This window comes from Suncus etruscus, chromosome 1 (assembly GCF_024139225.1).
Source record: "Suncus etruscus isolate mSunEtr1 chromosome 1, mSunEtr1.pri.cur, whole genome shotgun sequence".
Lineage (NCBI taxonomy): Eukaryota > Metazoa > Chordata > Mammalia > Eulipotyphla > Soricidae > Suncus > Suncus etruscus.
This window is the reverse complement of record NC_064848.1, coordinates 187607813-187623325: the sequence shown is the minus strand read 5'-3', so window position 1 is coordinate 187623325 and position 15513 is coordinate 187607813. Positions and strand designations below refer to the sequence as shown.

The following is a 15513-nucleotide window of genomic DNA, read 5'->3' as shown; positions in this document are numbered from 1 at the left end:
CGGAGGGGGGGCAGGAAAGGGGCATTGCCCAACCTGGGTGGGGAACATCAAGAAGACGCCACTTGCCCGAAATGTGGGCACTCCACCCTAAGGGGGAAAGGTTACCACCAGGGTGGTAAATGGGAGACCCGGAAGTCCACCCACCCACCTCTAAGAAAGAGGAAGGAGCTTGCAACATTGAGAAGAAGGAGGTTATCAGTGCCGCTGTCTGGCATGGTCCACCCGCACCCTCCGTCCCTGTGGGCAAAGCGTCTAGGGCAGCCCCTGCACTCTCTCCACAAGTCCCATTATCAAAGACCCCAGGAGTCACAGACACAGAAATACACACACACACACACCTGTTCACAATTCTGAACATAAGCTGGACACACATACAAACAAAACCCTCTGCCCACATCCCTGAGCACAAACCATGCTCGTGCGTGCACATACACATGCACACAATCTCTCAGACCACACACACACACACACATACACACACACACACACACACACACACACACACACACACACACACACACACACACACACACACACACACACACACACACACACACACCCCTCTCTGCCCACAATCCCAGAGCAGAGGGATCTCGTGATCCCAAGAAACTTGTGATCCCAAGTTTCACAGTCTCCCTGCCCATCCCAAGTGAGGCACAAACAGAAGATGGTGTGAGTGGAGAGGAGTGGAAACTGAGTCACGGCTCACTAGGAGTAAGGCCTCCAGGAGCCTGACTGCACTCCACTAACTGCTCCCTGCACTGCAGGGGCCAGGGAGGGCCCTGGCGAGGCCAAAGCAGAGGAGGCGATCCAGGAAGCAGCGGTGGCGGTGGGCAGCCGGCCAGTGTGGGCAGTGAGGCGCCCAGCCAGTGCCTGCCCTAGGGACAAAGCGACTCCCTGGCTCGGGGGACCATGAACTGCCCCGACACTGAAAAGGGGGCACTGACCCAGCCCGGCCAGACACACAGACCATGGTGCCAGGCAGCCTGCCAGCAGGGGTGGGAGGGGTGGTGAGGGCGCAGGGCACGGTGTTCAGACCCTGCCCATCAGGAGAGCTGAAACCCAGTCCCAGGTCAGCAGCTGACCAGCCGCCTGTCCACAGCCTGTGCAGCCGCTTCCATCCACCCCCTCCAGTCCCAGGCCAGGCTCCACTCCCTCCTCCCCCCTGCCCTGGCTGGGAGCCCAGATGGGCCCTGGGGGCCAGAGTTACTGTAAGCGGCCTGGCAGGCCTGAGGCCTGGACTCTGCCAGCTGGCCAGCATAGCCGCCACCTCCCATTACCTGGCTCAGCCAGCAGCCGACACAGGGTAGAGACCCCCGCCCAATGCAAGGCGACCCCTGCAAGCAAGCAGCCCCTTCCCAGAGCTGAGTAAAGCTGCATTTCACCCTTTTGAGACCCCTGTCCTAAGAGCCAAGCTTCCTCCATACTGGCCATCTGTGGGTCCCTCCCTCCACCCAGGAAAAACTCAGAGCCTGGCTCAGTAGGGTGGAAGGAGGCAAAGGGTCTCTGGAGGGCTGCTGGGATCTAGTCCTTCCAGCCCAGGCCTTAGACACACTGGATGGACTAGGGGGTAGGGTCCTGTGCTCAGGAACTGCTGTTCAGATGCCAAGAAGTCAGCGGGGCCACCTCTGGCTGGAATGGCCAGTCCTTGAAGCTCTCTCTAACGTCCCCCCTAACTGCAGGGGTCTAAGAAGGTCTCATCACCCGACCCCAGCAAATGGCTTCCTTAGTAGCTTACAAACCACAATCTTCCATGCACAAGCACCCCCAATCATGAGGGACCCTCGTTTGGAGGAGACCTAGCTGCTCCACAAATCCAACCCGAGACCTGTATCCCACCACAGTCCCCTCCCATCGCGCCTCCAGGCTCCCACTTACTGGCTGGGGAAGGCGTGCTATAGCCGCTGACCGGAAGCTGGTGCTGGAGCGTGCCCAGGGCGCCTGGTGGGGAGAGTCCGCCCAACATTGGAGGGAAAAAGAAGGCGTAGGGGGGCACCGGGTACCCATTGAGGTGCCCTCCCCCCGGTGTCGGACACGAGCTGCTGTTGCTGGCCATGCCAAGTGGCCACAGTCAGGAGGGCAGGTGGCGATGCGCAGAAAGCTCCAGCGGCTTCAGGCCGCCCCTCCGTGGGGCATGGGGCCGGGCCCACAGGGGGTTTGGGTGGTCAGCCCACCCCCCCTCAGTCCTGGTGCTGTGGTCCAAGGCTGGCAAATGTCAATCCCCTGGTGCCCCCAACGCTCCTGGGCACCCCTGGGTGCCAGTGGGGTGCAAGAGATGGGCCCCAACACTGGATTCTTTGCTCAAGCAGTTCCGTGAGCTGGGCCTTCTCCAGGGACAGTCCAGTGCTGGCCTCTTCAGGATAACCCAGGCAGGTCCCGGCTAGGGTGCTGGGGGAGCCATGTCTCGTGAAGCTGCAGGAAGAGGAGAGACAGGTGAGTGGGCGCACAGGAGTGGGTACCGGGCATTCCCCAGGGAGCTCCCTCACCGGGCAGGCTGGAGAATTGTCTGCGGCACCCAGTCGAACAGACAGCTGGCATCGTGCCTGGCTGGCAAAGACAGCCTGGGAGCAGGAATCGGACACTGCGGGGGGGTGGCAAAGGAGCACAGCCAGACTGGGGATACCGGGATGGAGCCCAGAGACAAGATCCTGATGGCAAGAAAAGGGGTCCTGGATGCCACTGTGGAGGATCCCTGCAGCTGGCCCTCTTCTGCTAATGTAGGTTACCTGAGGTCAAAATGCAGAGAAGTGTGCTGGGGGGGTGGAGGGGCAGAGAGGGAGGAAAAGCCGCTTCCCCAAAGCATTGGCACTTCTCAGAAAAATGACTCTTAAGCCAGGGGGGCCCTCTCATACCACTTCCCCCCCAAATCCAAGTCCCACAGCCCCAGATGGTTTTCTCCCACAGGCCCAGGGAGGAGACCCTGTTTACATACACAAACAGGGAAATGGGAACCGAGACTCCTGGGCAGCACCCGCAAAGGCCAAATGGCAGGGGCGTGTGCGGAGACCAGACTGGGTAGCAGTGGGAGAACCAAGCCTGCCACCCGAACAACGGAAGGGTCGCAGAAAGTGATCTGAGTTTACCCACATGCTCTGCTGCAGTGGCACTCTGGGAATGGGGTGTGCCCTGGGAACGGGGTACCCGGTGGGCAGCAGATGAAAGGCTCGATGTCTTCCTATCAGTGTGGACTTAGAACCGCACCCTGTTTGCACAGCTGTGACGAGGCCATGCACAGTGAATGTGGTAGGGGTGAGGGACGGAGATACCACCGCATGGCGAGGTGGTAGGACAGCCACAGAGATGGGGGAGAAGAGAAAGGGCCATCATGACTGTGCTCAGTCCTTGGTCTTCTGCGGTGCAAGAGCACAGACACAGAGGACAGGTGCAGCACTGCAAGAGAAAGGCAGGCAAGAAGAACGTAAAAAAAAAAAAAAAAAAAACAGCCCATTAGGGCTGGAGCAATAACACAGCAGTTTAGGAGTTTGCCTTGCACGCAGCTGACCCCGGTTCGATCCCCAGCATCCCATATGATCCCCCAAGCCTTCCAGGAGTGATTCCTAAGTGCATAGCCACGAGTAACCACTGACCACCACCATGTGTGGTCAAAAAAAAAACAACCCACAGAGTCACAGAGCCTTGCATAAAGTTAGTAGAAAAGAGCGCAGCTACCAAGGAGAACTGTCTGCCAGTTCCCCAAAATGTTCACCCAGTTTCAAAGGTCCCAAAAATTAATGTAAATAGATATAAGAAGAGATGGCCACACCAAACCTCATGTGTGCATGCACCATTATGTTTTTGTTTTTGTTTTTGGGCCACACCCGGTGATGCTCAGGGGTTACTCCTGGCTGTCTGCTCAGAAATAGCTCCTGGCAGGCACGGGGGACCATATGGGACACCGGGATTTGAACCAACCACCTTAGGTCCTGGATTGGCTGCTTGCAAGGCAAACACCGCTGTGCTATCTCTCCGGGCCTGCACCATTATTTTTAACACCAAAAAGTGCAAGGAGGTCCAGCAAGAGATGGATCAGGAGCCGGAGAGATAGCATGGAGGTAGGGCATTTGCCTTGCATGCAGAAGGATGGTGGTTCAAATCCCGGCATCTCATATGTTCCCCGGAGCCTGCCAGAAGCGATTTCTGAACATAGAGCCAGGAGTGACCCCTGAGCGCTGCTGGGGTGTGACCCAATAACCAAAAAACAAAACAAAACAAACAAATAAAAATAAAACAAAGATATGAATCAAGTGCTGTGCACATACCAGCAGAATGTTATACTGTTCCCAAAAAAAAGAGATGAGGAGGATCAGGGAGATAGTGTAGAGATCTGGACAGTTTGTTTTGCATGTATAACTGGTACCCTAAGCACCAAGTCAGGGGTGACTCCTGAGCACCTCAGAAGGTGCCCCAAAATATGAAGGGAGGGAGGGAGGGAAAGAAGGAGGGAGGGAGGGAGAGAAAAAGAGAGAAAGGGAGGGAGAGGAAGGGAGGGAGGGAGGGAGGGAGGGAGGAAGGAAGGAAGGAAGGAAGGAAGGAAGGAAGGAAGGAAGGAAGGAAGGAAGGAAGGAAGGAAGGAAGGAAGGAAGGGAGGGAGGGAGGGAGGGAGGGAAGAAAAGGAAGGAAGGAAGGAAGGAAGGAAGGAAGGAAGGAAGGAAGGAAGGAAGGAAGGAAGGAAGGAAGGAAGGAAGGAAGGAAGAAAGGAAGGAAGGAAGGACAGAATAAAAGCTTGGGAACAGTACTCTAGCCCTCAGAGGCCAGATTCAAGGTCTGTGAACTGTCTTAAATGAACCTATTTACAAAGATGGACAGTGGATGGCGGTGACCAGGGACTGGGGTGTGGCAAGGGAGGAGATTGCTGATGGACACAGGGATCCTTTTGGAGTGATGAAGATTTTCTAAAATGGACTATGATAACAGCTGCATGGAATGGGTGGGTTGTGCTGGTCTTTATTGATAGCTCAATAAAGCTGTTAGAAAGGGGAAGGAGAGGAAAGGAAAGAGGAGCTGGGGTAAAGGTTCAACAGTTTGAGCATGTGTTTATTTATAAGCAAGACCCCTGGCATGGGAGAGTGGAGAGAGAGAGAGAGAGAGAGAGAGAGAGAGAGAGAGAGAGAGAGAGAGCGAGAGAGAGAGAGAAAGAGAGAGAGTGAGAACGAGAGAGAGAGAGAGAGAGAGAGAGAGAGAGAGAGAGAGAGAGAGAGAGAGAGAGAGAGAGCGTTATAGGACCTCCTCCCTTCTCAACCCTTTCAGGCTCAGACCTGGAGTCCAGGGAAAGGAAGAGGACTTGGCCAGGCCTTGGGGAAGCCTCAGCAGATGGGCCCTTTCTGGGGAGCAGGTGGGCAGCTCTTCCTGACATGGGACTGGAACCTTGTCAAGTCAATCACCATGACTTTCACCGCTGCTCAGAACAACCAGTTAGGGGAGCCTCTCCTGACTCCTGAAGGAGGTGACATCCCTCCCCCTTCTACTCTCTCCCAGTCTAAGCAGGCAGACATCAGAGGAATGGCCCCACCCATTGGGCCAGCTGCCACCCTGGCCCCCCTCATCCCTGTGGGGCCCCACACACCGGGAACTGATGGAGGAGGGGAGGGCAGGCAAAGGAAGGAGGGTTTGGCTGAGCCTCACCAGTGTGTGTGTGTGTGTGTGTGTGTGTGTGTGTGTGTGTGTGTGAGAGAGAGAGAGAGAGAGAGAGAGAGAGAGAGAGAGAGAGAGAGAGAGAGAGAGAGAAGATAGACACACACACTTGCAGAGAAAGAAAGATACACACACACATACTTTAAGAAATCTCACACATGCAACTCTACAGAACTCCGAGTGGATAGGAGCAACAGGCACGTCGGGCCTGTGTGTGGGCCACAGGTGGAGAGAGGGAGCCCCGAGATACCATCTCCCCACGTTCCCCTACACACCAACAAGCCCTGCGTGCCTGGCCCTACACACAGCTCCACACAGATACAAACTACTACTTCTGTCCCTCCTCTAATTTCCGAATGCCCTGGTCCTCCCACAGCCCCCGTCTAACGAACTCAGCCCCCAACACACCAGAGTCCACACTGAGGCCCTCCTGGGAGCCTGGAGAGTTTCTGTGCACACCAAGGTCTGCCTCCCTGAAAACCTTTTAAACCAAACCCACCCCTGGCAGACAGATCCAAATCTAGGGGTAGGGGGTAGGGGGTAGGGGGTATTTCTGTTTGTGCAGAGCTTGGACTCTCTGGAGTACATACACACACACACACACACACACACACACACACACACACACACACAGAAAATATCACCAGAGGGCCAGAGCCATAGAACAGTGGGGAGAGACTTTGCCTTGCACATGCCAACCTGGGTTTGATCCCAGGCATCCCATATGGTCTCCTGGTAATTCCTAAATGAAGAGCCTGAGCACTGCTGAGTGTGGCCCAAAAAGCAAAAAAGAAAAGATCGCTAGAGCTACAGAGAGGCCTCAACACTGGCCCAGGAGATTAAATTTCAAATTCTCTCTCTCTCTCTCTTTCTCTCAGTTTCAAATACTCTAACATACACACACACACACACACACACACACACACACACTTCCCGAGGCTCGTGAGTGCCATTAGGCTCAACACAGACTGTAAACTCAGTGCAAAGTTACTCAGCTCCTTGGGGAGGGCCCAGAGCCCTGGGAGGGGTAAAGGCCAGAGAAATGGGCCAAGGGCCAGGCTGGTCAGGGAACAGGGTTGGGCTGGGACAGAGCACGGGGTGGGGTAAGTAAGGGCTTGGGTGCTGCTTCCAGAGGGCCTCTGGCCAGATGCCTAGGGGTCCCTCCTGGCCAACTCCAGGGGTGCAGAAAGCACCCTCCACCAGCAGAATTGAAACCAGCACCAAAGGGAAAACAAACTACCCACATCCAACCTGCACACTGGGCGGCCACCACCCCACCACCACAGCACCCTAGAGAGAGAACCGCAAGAAGGGAGGGTTAGGGAGGTGTCCGTCCCTCCAGATTCCCCACCACCCAAAAGAAAGCCGGGTCCTCCCCTGAAGCTCCTCTATGATACCTCACCCCCAGCCCCAGCAGACGCAGCAGAGGAAGGAAAGAAGCAGAGGCTGTTTGAGGGACAAATCTCAGCGCTGCCACTCTGGGTGACCTTAGACAAGTCACGAGCCCCCCCCCCCCTTGCAGGCACCTGTTTGCTCACCTGGGCACTGCCTGCACCGCAACTGTGATTGGGGAGATAACAGAATTGGCAGCTCCAGCAGGGCACCCCCTCACTGCACCCAGTGTGTCCATGCAAGCACTGGCCTCCCATGCACTGGTAACTCTTCCTGAGACCCTGCTCCAGAAACTGAAGGGGTAAGCACAAGTCTGACCACACCCCCTTCTCAAATTCCCTCTTTGCTGACCCAACCTAACTGGAGGGGCCTTGCATTTCGGGGATGTGGGCTGGAGGGTGAAAAGAGATTTGCCATGTTTCCCCCTTTTTGGGTATTGGGCCACACCCGGCAACAGCACGCAGTGGGCTACTCCTGGCTCTACCCCAGGAATCACTTTTGGTGATGTTTGGGGAACCCTATGGAATGCCAGGAATTAAACCTGAGTCGGCTGCGTGCAAGGCAAACACCCTACCTGCTGTCCTATCACTCCAGCCCCCAATAGGCCGATTCTTCCTCCATTCTAAATGGAGATCGTGGGGGGGGGGGCGTCCTCAACCCAGCTTGGGCCTAGTTGCCCCAGCTTCTTCATTCCTCTCAGCTTCCCCAGAATGAGAGGGCAGGCAGCAAGGAGTGGCTGAGAAGGGTGAACAGGGAGCTCACAAGAAAGGGAGATGGGACCAAAAAAAAAAAAAAAAAAAAAGGAAAGAAAAGGAGATGAGGGGACAGAGAGATAGCATGGAGGCAGGGTGTTTGCCTTGCATGCAGAAGGACGATGGTTCGAATCCCAGCATCCCATATGGTCCCCAAGCCTGCCAGGAGCAATTTCAGAGCATGGAGCCAGGAGTAACCCCTGAGCACTGCTGGGTATGACCCAAAAAAAGCACAGAAAAAAAAAAAAAGAAAAGAAAAAAAGGGAGATGGGGGTTTCCTGAGCACTCTAGACAGTAAATGAATCATATGCAAAAGACACCCGGAGTGCCAGTCAACCTGGTGGGGGATGGGGATGCCAGTACCCTGGCAGCACCAGACCCTAGGCCCCCCATTCTGGCAGTGCAGGGGTCAGGGTGGGGAAGGGTAAACTGAAACAACTTATATACTTTTCAGGAAAACAAACAGCACACCTTCCCCTTTGGAGAGCAGTGATGGTCATTACTGGAAGAATTTAGACACTTTTCAGGAAAATACAACCCCCCCAGATACACACAGACATACACACACACCCCCTCTTAACCTCCCTTTTGGAGCCTCCAGCCAAGGTCCCCTGCCTGCTCCTCCTTCCCGAGCAAGCCTGCAGCCTGCTTCCCTTCTGCTCCCCAAAGTCTGGGCGGTGGGAGGCTGAGCCAAGTGTGTGTGGGGGAGCACGTTGTTCCAGCCCTTCCCCACTGGCCTCATGGATCCCCAGCCTGTCTGGCTGCAGCTAGGTCTTGTCTGGAGACATGCCTCAGCACAACCTCAGAGGGGCCTGCGGAGTGAAGCCAGAATTGTGCTTTGGGGATGCCACCTGGAGGGCCCCTGTCTTGGGACCTGGTGCCCAGGGGCCAGGGAGATGGTGCAATAGTCTGCGAGGGATATGCAGGAGGCCCAGGTTCCAACCCTGGCACCACTGAGTCCTGCCAAGATGGCTGGGTGTGGCTCTGAGCACAGAGTTGGGAGTAGCCCCTAGCACTGCAGGGTGTGGCCCCAAAATCGAGAGACAGATAACACACACACACACACACACACACACACACACACACACACACACACACACACACACAACTCTTCAAGCTAGCCTCCAAGCAACCCCACCTCAGCAGTGACTGAACATAGGCAGGCAGAACAAGCCTAAAGCCAGAGCAAGCTGGGTGCTGTGCAGAGAAAGGGTGGGGGGGGGTGTCTCTTCGGGGAAGGCAGCACCCCCTTGCCTCCCCTGGGACTGTGGCCAGAGCGTCCTGGGAAACACGCCTGGGACCTCCAAAGCCAGAGCAGCTGAGGGGCCCAGGCAAGAAGCAGATCCCAAGCCCAGCCCTGTCTCCCTCGAGGCTTCTTTCGCAGAAGAGAGTAGGTGAAAGGGCAGGGGGCACCCCAGGCCTTGGAGAGGGAGAGGGCCTGGCCGCTGGGGGAAGGAAGAAAACAGGAAGAGGAAGAGATGCGCCTGCAGGTCACGCCTACTACAGGCAGTGAGTGTGTGGTGTGTGGACCACGGAGCAGCAGCTCTGTCCAGTGGGCAATCAGAGGGGCACAGACAAAGGGGGGACCCTCCCCAGCCTGGAAAGCACCGTCTTCACACCGGCTTGGCATGGGGTTTCCCCCACCCCCACCTTGGCACCAATTCCACCAGTTGATCTCTCACAATGAGGGGCCCCCAAAATAGGCACACTTTGTGGGTGTGTGTATTTGTGTGTGTGTGTGTGTGTGTCCCTCCCCGGGAACGCCCATTCTGACCCCAGGGGCAGTCTGTCAGACATGCTGCTGCCAGCCCCCTCCCAGCCTGCCCCCTGGGGAGTGGGGTGCAGGGAAGCCAGGACCAGGACCGACACCCCTCCTGCCTCAGGATATCCTTTTGGCTCTGACCCCAGACCTTGCCTGAGTCAGACTGTGTGCCTCGCCCCACACCCCTTATCCATCAACCCCCCAGGAACTTCCTACACCACACCCTAGGACTCCACTGAGGCAACAACTAGGGGCATCTCTCCTTGCTTGATCCCAGTTAGAATGAGGAGTCTAGAGTAGATCCCAGAGTACTTCAGCAGGGCAGCTGCAGGCTCTGCATGTCCAGGGGAAAACGGACTCTATGCCTCCCCACCCCAAATCGCAGACGCCAGCAATTCTGCCCCTCCAGCCAGCACCCTGAGCAGCACCCTGGGGAAGATAGATTCTGTGAGCATATGGAGAACGAGAGCTCTAAAGGTCAAAGGGGAAAAGGAAGCTGAGGGTCCACCATGTGCAGAGGGAAGCAGCAGGGGCCACACCACTGGAGTCCCACAGCCAGTCCAGGCCACAGTCAGCCAGACGCAGCCACAGACGCCCCAGCTCGGTCTGAGTAGGTGGCAGTGACTCCTTCCTACAGACAGAAGTCTGGGGGCCCTGGGGGATCTAGGGCATGAGAGACCACACACACTCAGCCTGAAACAACCCTGCAGGCAGGCCCCCCCAGTACCCCCCTAACTGTGAATCTGGGGGGGCGGGGCATCTCCCTCCCCACAAGAACCAGGGATGTGCCCAAGGCGGACATCGCCATGGCAACCAACAACAAACATCCCAGGAACCACAGTGGGACAGGAAGTGATGGTCACGTGGCAGGAAGACCCCCCCACTGCTGGTGGGGGGTGAAGAAGACTGTTAGCAGTCCCTGGGGAATAAGCTGTCCCTCTAAATCCCCCCCACCTAGGAGCTGGAAGGAAAGGGGGGGGCAGGAGGGTGCCCCACCCGCCACAGGGGGTGCAGTGGGCACCCTCCCTCCCTGCCTCACACTCACAGCTCTCCCTTCTCCCCCCTCCCCTCCACTTCCTGCCGTGACTGGAGATCAGAGAACTCCCCACCGCAGCTTCCCCTTCACAAGTCTCAATTCCTGGGTAGATGGTTTCACCAAGGGGGCGAGGGACAGAGGGAAGCGAAGCTGAGGACCCGCAGTAGGACCCAGGGGGGTACCCAGGCCTCCAGGGGGAGGGACTGGAGGGAGGACGCCTGGCCAAGGAGGTAGGTGTGTGTACCCAGCCAGGCTTAGGCACAGGGTCAGGGTGACACGGTGTGCAAGACTCCTAGAATTCCCGTACTCTGCAGCGCTGGGGGGGGGGGGGCAGGGGAGCCGTGCCTTGTACCCCACTCTCCAGCCCTGTCCTCAGCCTCCAGGTTCAAGTGGAGCATCTGCTGGCTTCCAGACAGCCAGATCCCAGCAGTGCCAGTGGCCCCCCCCCACCAACACAACACCACTCCCAGCCCTTTGTGCTGAGAAACACCCCTCCTCCCTGCACCAAGGTGCCCGCCCAGACGAGGGCACCTTGGCTGGAGGTGGGGGGGAATGGAACCTCCCCCCACCCCCTCCCCTTCTCTGCAGATGTCCCAGACTATATTTAGCCCAAACCGGGCGGCCAGCCAGGCCCAGACTCCCCACTGGCCCGGAGCTGAGCTCCCAGTTTTTATGCAATTAAAACATTAACAGAGAACCACCCCAGCCGTGCCCCCTATGCCTCCCAGCCCTGCTGAGCAACTAGGCTCAGAAAACTTGCACAGAGTAACCCAGCTCTGCAGGCAGGCTGTGAAGGGGGGGCAAGAGGGTGTCTAGGGGCAGTGAACCCAGGTTCCCCCAATCTCTCAAGCGAAACAGGGGCATTCTCCAGGTCAGGGTGTACACATTTTGGAGTGCAGGTTTTCCTTATTCCTGCAGCAAGGGAAAGGCATGTCCCATGTGTATGTGGAGAGCAGGGGGTTGCCTAGATGCAGAAATTCCACCTGTCACTTTGCAGCCCCTCCCCAGCCAGCTCCAGTTACAGGGCTGGGGTCCGCAACAGGTGCTGGACAGGCTGGCAGCAGCCTGATCCCCCATGGGCTCCCAAGGCAGACAGTGGTGCCAGGAGGTCCCGGGTGTGGGGGGGGGGGACCACGACGAGGCTCATTATGGAGGCTGTGGCCCTTCAGGTAAGACGGGGCCTCCTGGACTCTGTAGGCAGAATGTTGGGGGGTCTGGGAAGCCTGGGAAATCTTAGTTCCACAGCACCTACTTCATTTCCCTGTGATGCCAGGCGGGCGGGCTAGAGTGTGGGAGGTCTGTCTGCCTGCCTCTTCCTCCTCCTCCTCTCCAAATTCCAGGAACAGGCAAGGGAGGCTCCAGTTGCGGAGAGAGAGGGAGAGGGAGAGCAGAGTGGAGCAGGCGGGCGGTCCGCTGGGGGCGGGGACTGACTGGAGTGAGATCCAGATGAAGCAAGAAACACCGCGCCAGACTGGGGACAGACGCCACCGGACACATCCTCACCCCCATACCGTGGGGTCTGGATCCCCACATACTGAAGGGACTTCAGACACTCTCACTCAGCCAGCCCACCCCCAGAACAACTCTCCCAGGACACACACAGAGATCAGGGCCTTCCCCCATCCCCATCCCTCTCCATGAACAGAACTGAACAAACCGTGTGGGCTCCAGACAGCAGCCAGAGAGGGTGGAGAGGGGAACAGAGGGGAGGAAGGGAGCAGGCGTCAGAGCGGATGCACAGCCAAGTCCGGGGAATGGGGGTATCGGTTGCCACACTCCTTTCCCAAAACCCAGAAAGTCAAGACAAGCACCATCAGAGCGCCAGATTCCCACACTTCCAAATCACCAGCAGCAGAAAGGAGGGTGAGAGGTCCTGAGGCAAGAGGATCCATGGACTCAGCGTGGGTTTAGGGTTAACTTTCCTGTCCACAAGCCATTAGCAGATCCCAGGAACTGCTCCCCAGTAGGCTACCCCAAAAGTCCTACTCAGTCCCTGCCTCCCAAGTCACAAGTAGCCTGAAGTTTGTCCTGGGGCCTCAACCACCATCCCTAAGACCCTAGTGAGAAGCAGCCAAAGGAATTAGGGGGAGGACCTCCCAGACCAAGTGTTTGGGGGGGAAAGGATACTAATTAACTGGGGTCCAGGTCAAACCTCCTCTGGCCCAAACAGACCCCCGGGCCAGGCCACAGACAATGTTCTCTCCTGCACATGAATTTGACAGGCGCAAACCGCATCATGACACATGGCGGGTAGTTATACCCAAATGGGGAGACCAGACTGGACATGAGACTAGGGCTGTCCACAGTCAGCTTCCTGTAAAGTAGGAGGGGATGAAGAGAGGTGGCCCATGGTGGCAGACACATGAGGGTGGGAGTGAGGATGAAGTGTCTGGAGTTAGATCTTCTAAGAACTGCCACAGCCTGACCATACTCTGGGGCCCTGCAGGGCCACCTTGTGCAAACTCACACCCTCCATGTCCCTCAAAGCTGAGACAGACCCCTGTCCTCAGATAGCCCTGTGGCCCAGTGACTGCTGTCTCCACAACCTTCCCAGCCACAAACTCCCAATGCCACGCCCCCCTCTTCTTCCTCAGCCTCCCTTGAGACTCTTTTCTCCGGTTTCCTCCCCCAGACTCATCTCCATCCCCCCCACAGGGGAAGCCCCAAAGCTCCAAGCAACCTCCTCTTCAGCCTGGGGCTTCCCCAAGCAACCTCCCCTCAATCAAGCACAAGGCCCTACTGGGGAGTTTGGGGACTGAACCCCAGTTTCCTAGCAAGTTCTGGCGTCCTTACCAGGAACAACCCTGCTGCTCAGTGGTAACACAGCCAGGGAAGGGGTGCAGAAGGTCTCCAACTGACCCTCTTGGCAAAGGCCTCTTTTCAGAGAAAAATTCACTCAGCACCCCATTCCCTGAAAGCTACCTTCTTTTAAGGGAACACACCAAACCAAAAGAGTCTCCCATTTGCACTGGAGGACACTCCCACCCATCAACCACCCACTCCCCATTTCATTCTAGGACTAGTGGGTGGGGCAGATAGATTCACCCACTTTGGGCAATACTGGGAATAAGAGAGGCAAGGTGTGAATTGAGGAGGGCATTGTGGTCAGGGCAACCCCGCAGTGGGGTGTAAAGGTCAGAGGACAGTCTTAGAAATAATCCCTCTAAACAAACACACACGTGCAGAGCCAGCAAGCAGGAATCCTAGGGGCTGCGGGGTAACCCCCTCCACTACCGTGTCCAGCTGGGCTGAACTGGGAGGAAAGCCTTTCTCTAAGACTGGGGTGAGAGTAGGCTTCTAGGGTCAGGCTCCCATTTCCAGCCCAGCACCCTGGGGACCTGTCCCTCTCTATGCACAGGGCAATCTGACCATGAGAACAGTGCCTAGAGAGAAGAGGGGACAGAGCCCAGCTGACTTTCCAGCTTCCCCCCACACACACAACTAGCTCCCATTTACACATCTGGCTCCCAGCTTCCCCCAAGTGCGGTGGCACCAAGCTCCAGACACCCGGGGTTGAGCAGCCAGTCTGCTCCATCCTCCCCCTCACCCCCCAAGCTTCTCGGTAGCTAGAACCAGTCACGTCCCACCCACCCCATAAATGCGCAGGCTCCTGCACCCCATTCTGCTGGCTCCCCACAACTCACAGCACCCCACGGGGGAACACTACCTGAGCGGGCCCCGCCCCCCCAGCCGGCTGCCTTGGTGAGTGGGGGTAGGTGGGCCCCCCGAGGCTGAGTCTCCCCAAACCACAGAGCAGAGGCTCAGATAACAGGGGGTGGGGAGGAGAGGGGGCCGGTCGGTTGGGCACCCGATCTCTCCCCAAACAGGTTAGGTTTGAAAGTCTTTTTTTGTTTTGTTTGGGAAGAGAAAGAAGGGAGTGAGCCGGAGGAGTTCCCGGCTGGCTGGCTGCTGCGGACTCCGCTCCCGGGCCCCGCCTCGCCAAGCCAGTGCGCGCGAAGAAGAACTCGGGGCGCAGACACACACCCCGAAGAGGCGCCCCCAGCCGGGACACGGCATCGGGGGACACCCCAGGGACACCCGGTGCTGCGATTCCCGGCGATCCCTCCCCGCAGCTCCTCCCTAACCCCACGGACGCCCGCTGGAGCCTGGAGTGGCCAGGGACGGGTGGTCCCCCCAAATCTCCAGGGGAAGAGGTTAGTTACCTCGCAGCTAGGGGACGCCGCTGCAATTGCAATCGCCTTCAGGGCTCCCGCGCGCGCACCGCACCGCGGTGTCCACCCCCGGATCCCGCGTCTCGGCCGCCGCTGGGCGTCAGGGGTGAAGGTCCTGGGCCAGGAGCCGTCCGGGGGGCCGCAGCTCAGGGGCGCGGGGCGCAGGCAGCGGCCATGGCGAATCACGTGCGGAGGCTGAAACTTTACCCGGAGCCCCAGACTGGGGGGCGGAGGGGTGGAGCCGAGCCCGGGCGTGGGAGGAGGAGCTTCCCGCAAGACCACGCCCACGCTCGCCGGAGGGCCAATCACAGGTGGGAGGCGTGGTCGCGCGGCCACGCCCTCTCTCGCCTTAATAGACCCGAAGGAAGGGCGAGTCTTAAAGGGGCCGCGCCTCACAGGAGGTTGGACCGTGGGAATCTGGGAGAATCCCTCCCTCTGGCCCCAAAAGGAAAGATCCAGAGCCTCGGGAGGGAGGGAAGAGGGGTGAAGTTTCTACTAGAGGGTTTGGTAGATAAATAGAATATAAAGGAGCTGCGGTGTGTGGTGTTTTATGTATGCCCTTCCCTCCCTCAAAGCCCCTATCACTGGAGTACTGATTTTTCTCTCTTCTCTCTCTCATGCACACTTACATACAGACACACACATACACACACACACACACACACGTAGGCACGCACGCGCATACGTGCACTGGAGCACCCCACCCCTAAATGGAGGGAAAGAGGCGCCTGCCGCAGCCGCTGAAATCTGGCCCTGACCACAGAGTCT

The 15513-nt window shown here is 57.7% G+C and overlaps 1 protein-coding gene across 2 annotated transcripts in view; it reads right to left on the bottom strand.

The window, feature by feature from the left end:
* Window positions 1-15513, bottom strand: part of RARA (retinoic acid receptor alpha) — a 47533-nt gene that overhangs the window by 24052 nt on the left and 7968 nt on the right. Inside the window, exons 1-2 of one of the 2 annotated variants that reach the window (XM_049779751.1) lie at window positions 14737-14791; window positions 1879-2412 (exon numbers count right to left, since the gene is read on the bottom strand). In XM_049779751.1, the coding sequence (XP_049635708.1) occupies window positions 1879-2056 (178 nt within the window). In that variant the 5' untranslated portion in view covers window positions 2057-2412; window positions 14737-14791. Of the gene's footprint in view, window positions 1-1878; window positions 2413-14736; window positions 14792-15513 lie in introns of those variants that run through there. The other variant, XM_049779743.1, reaches the window with a different exon arrangement.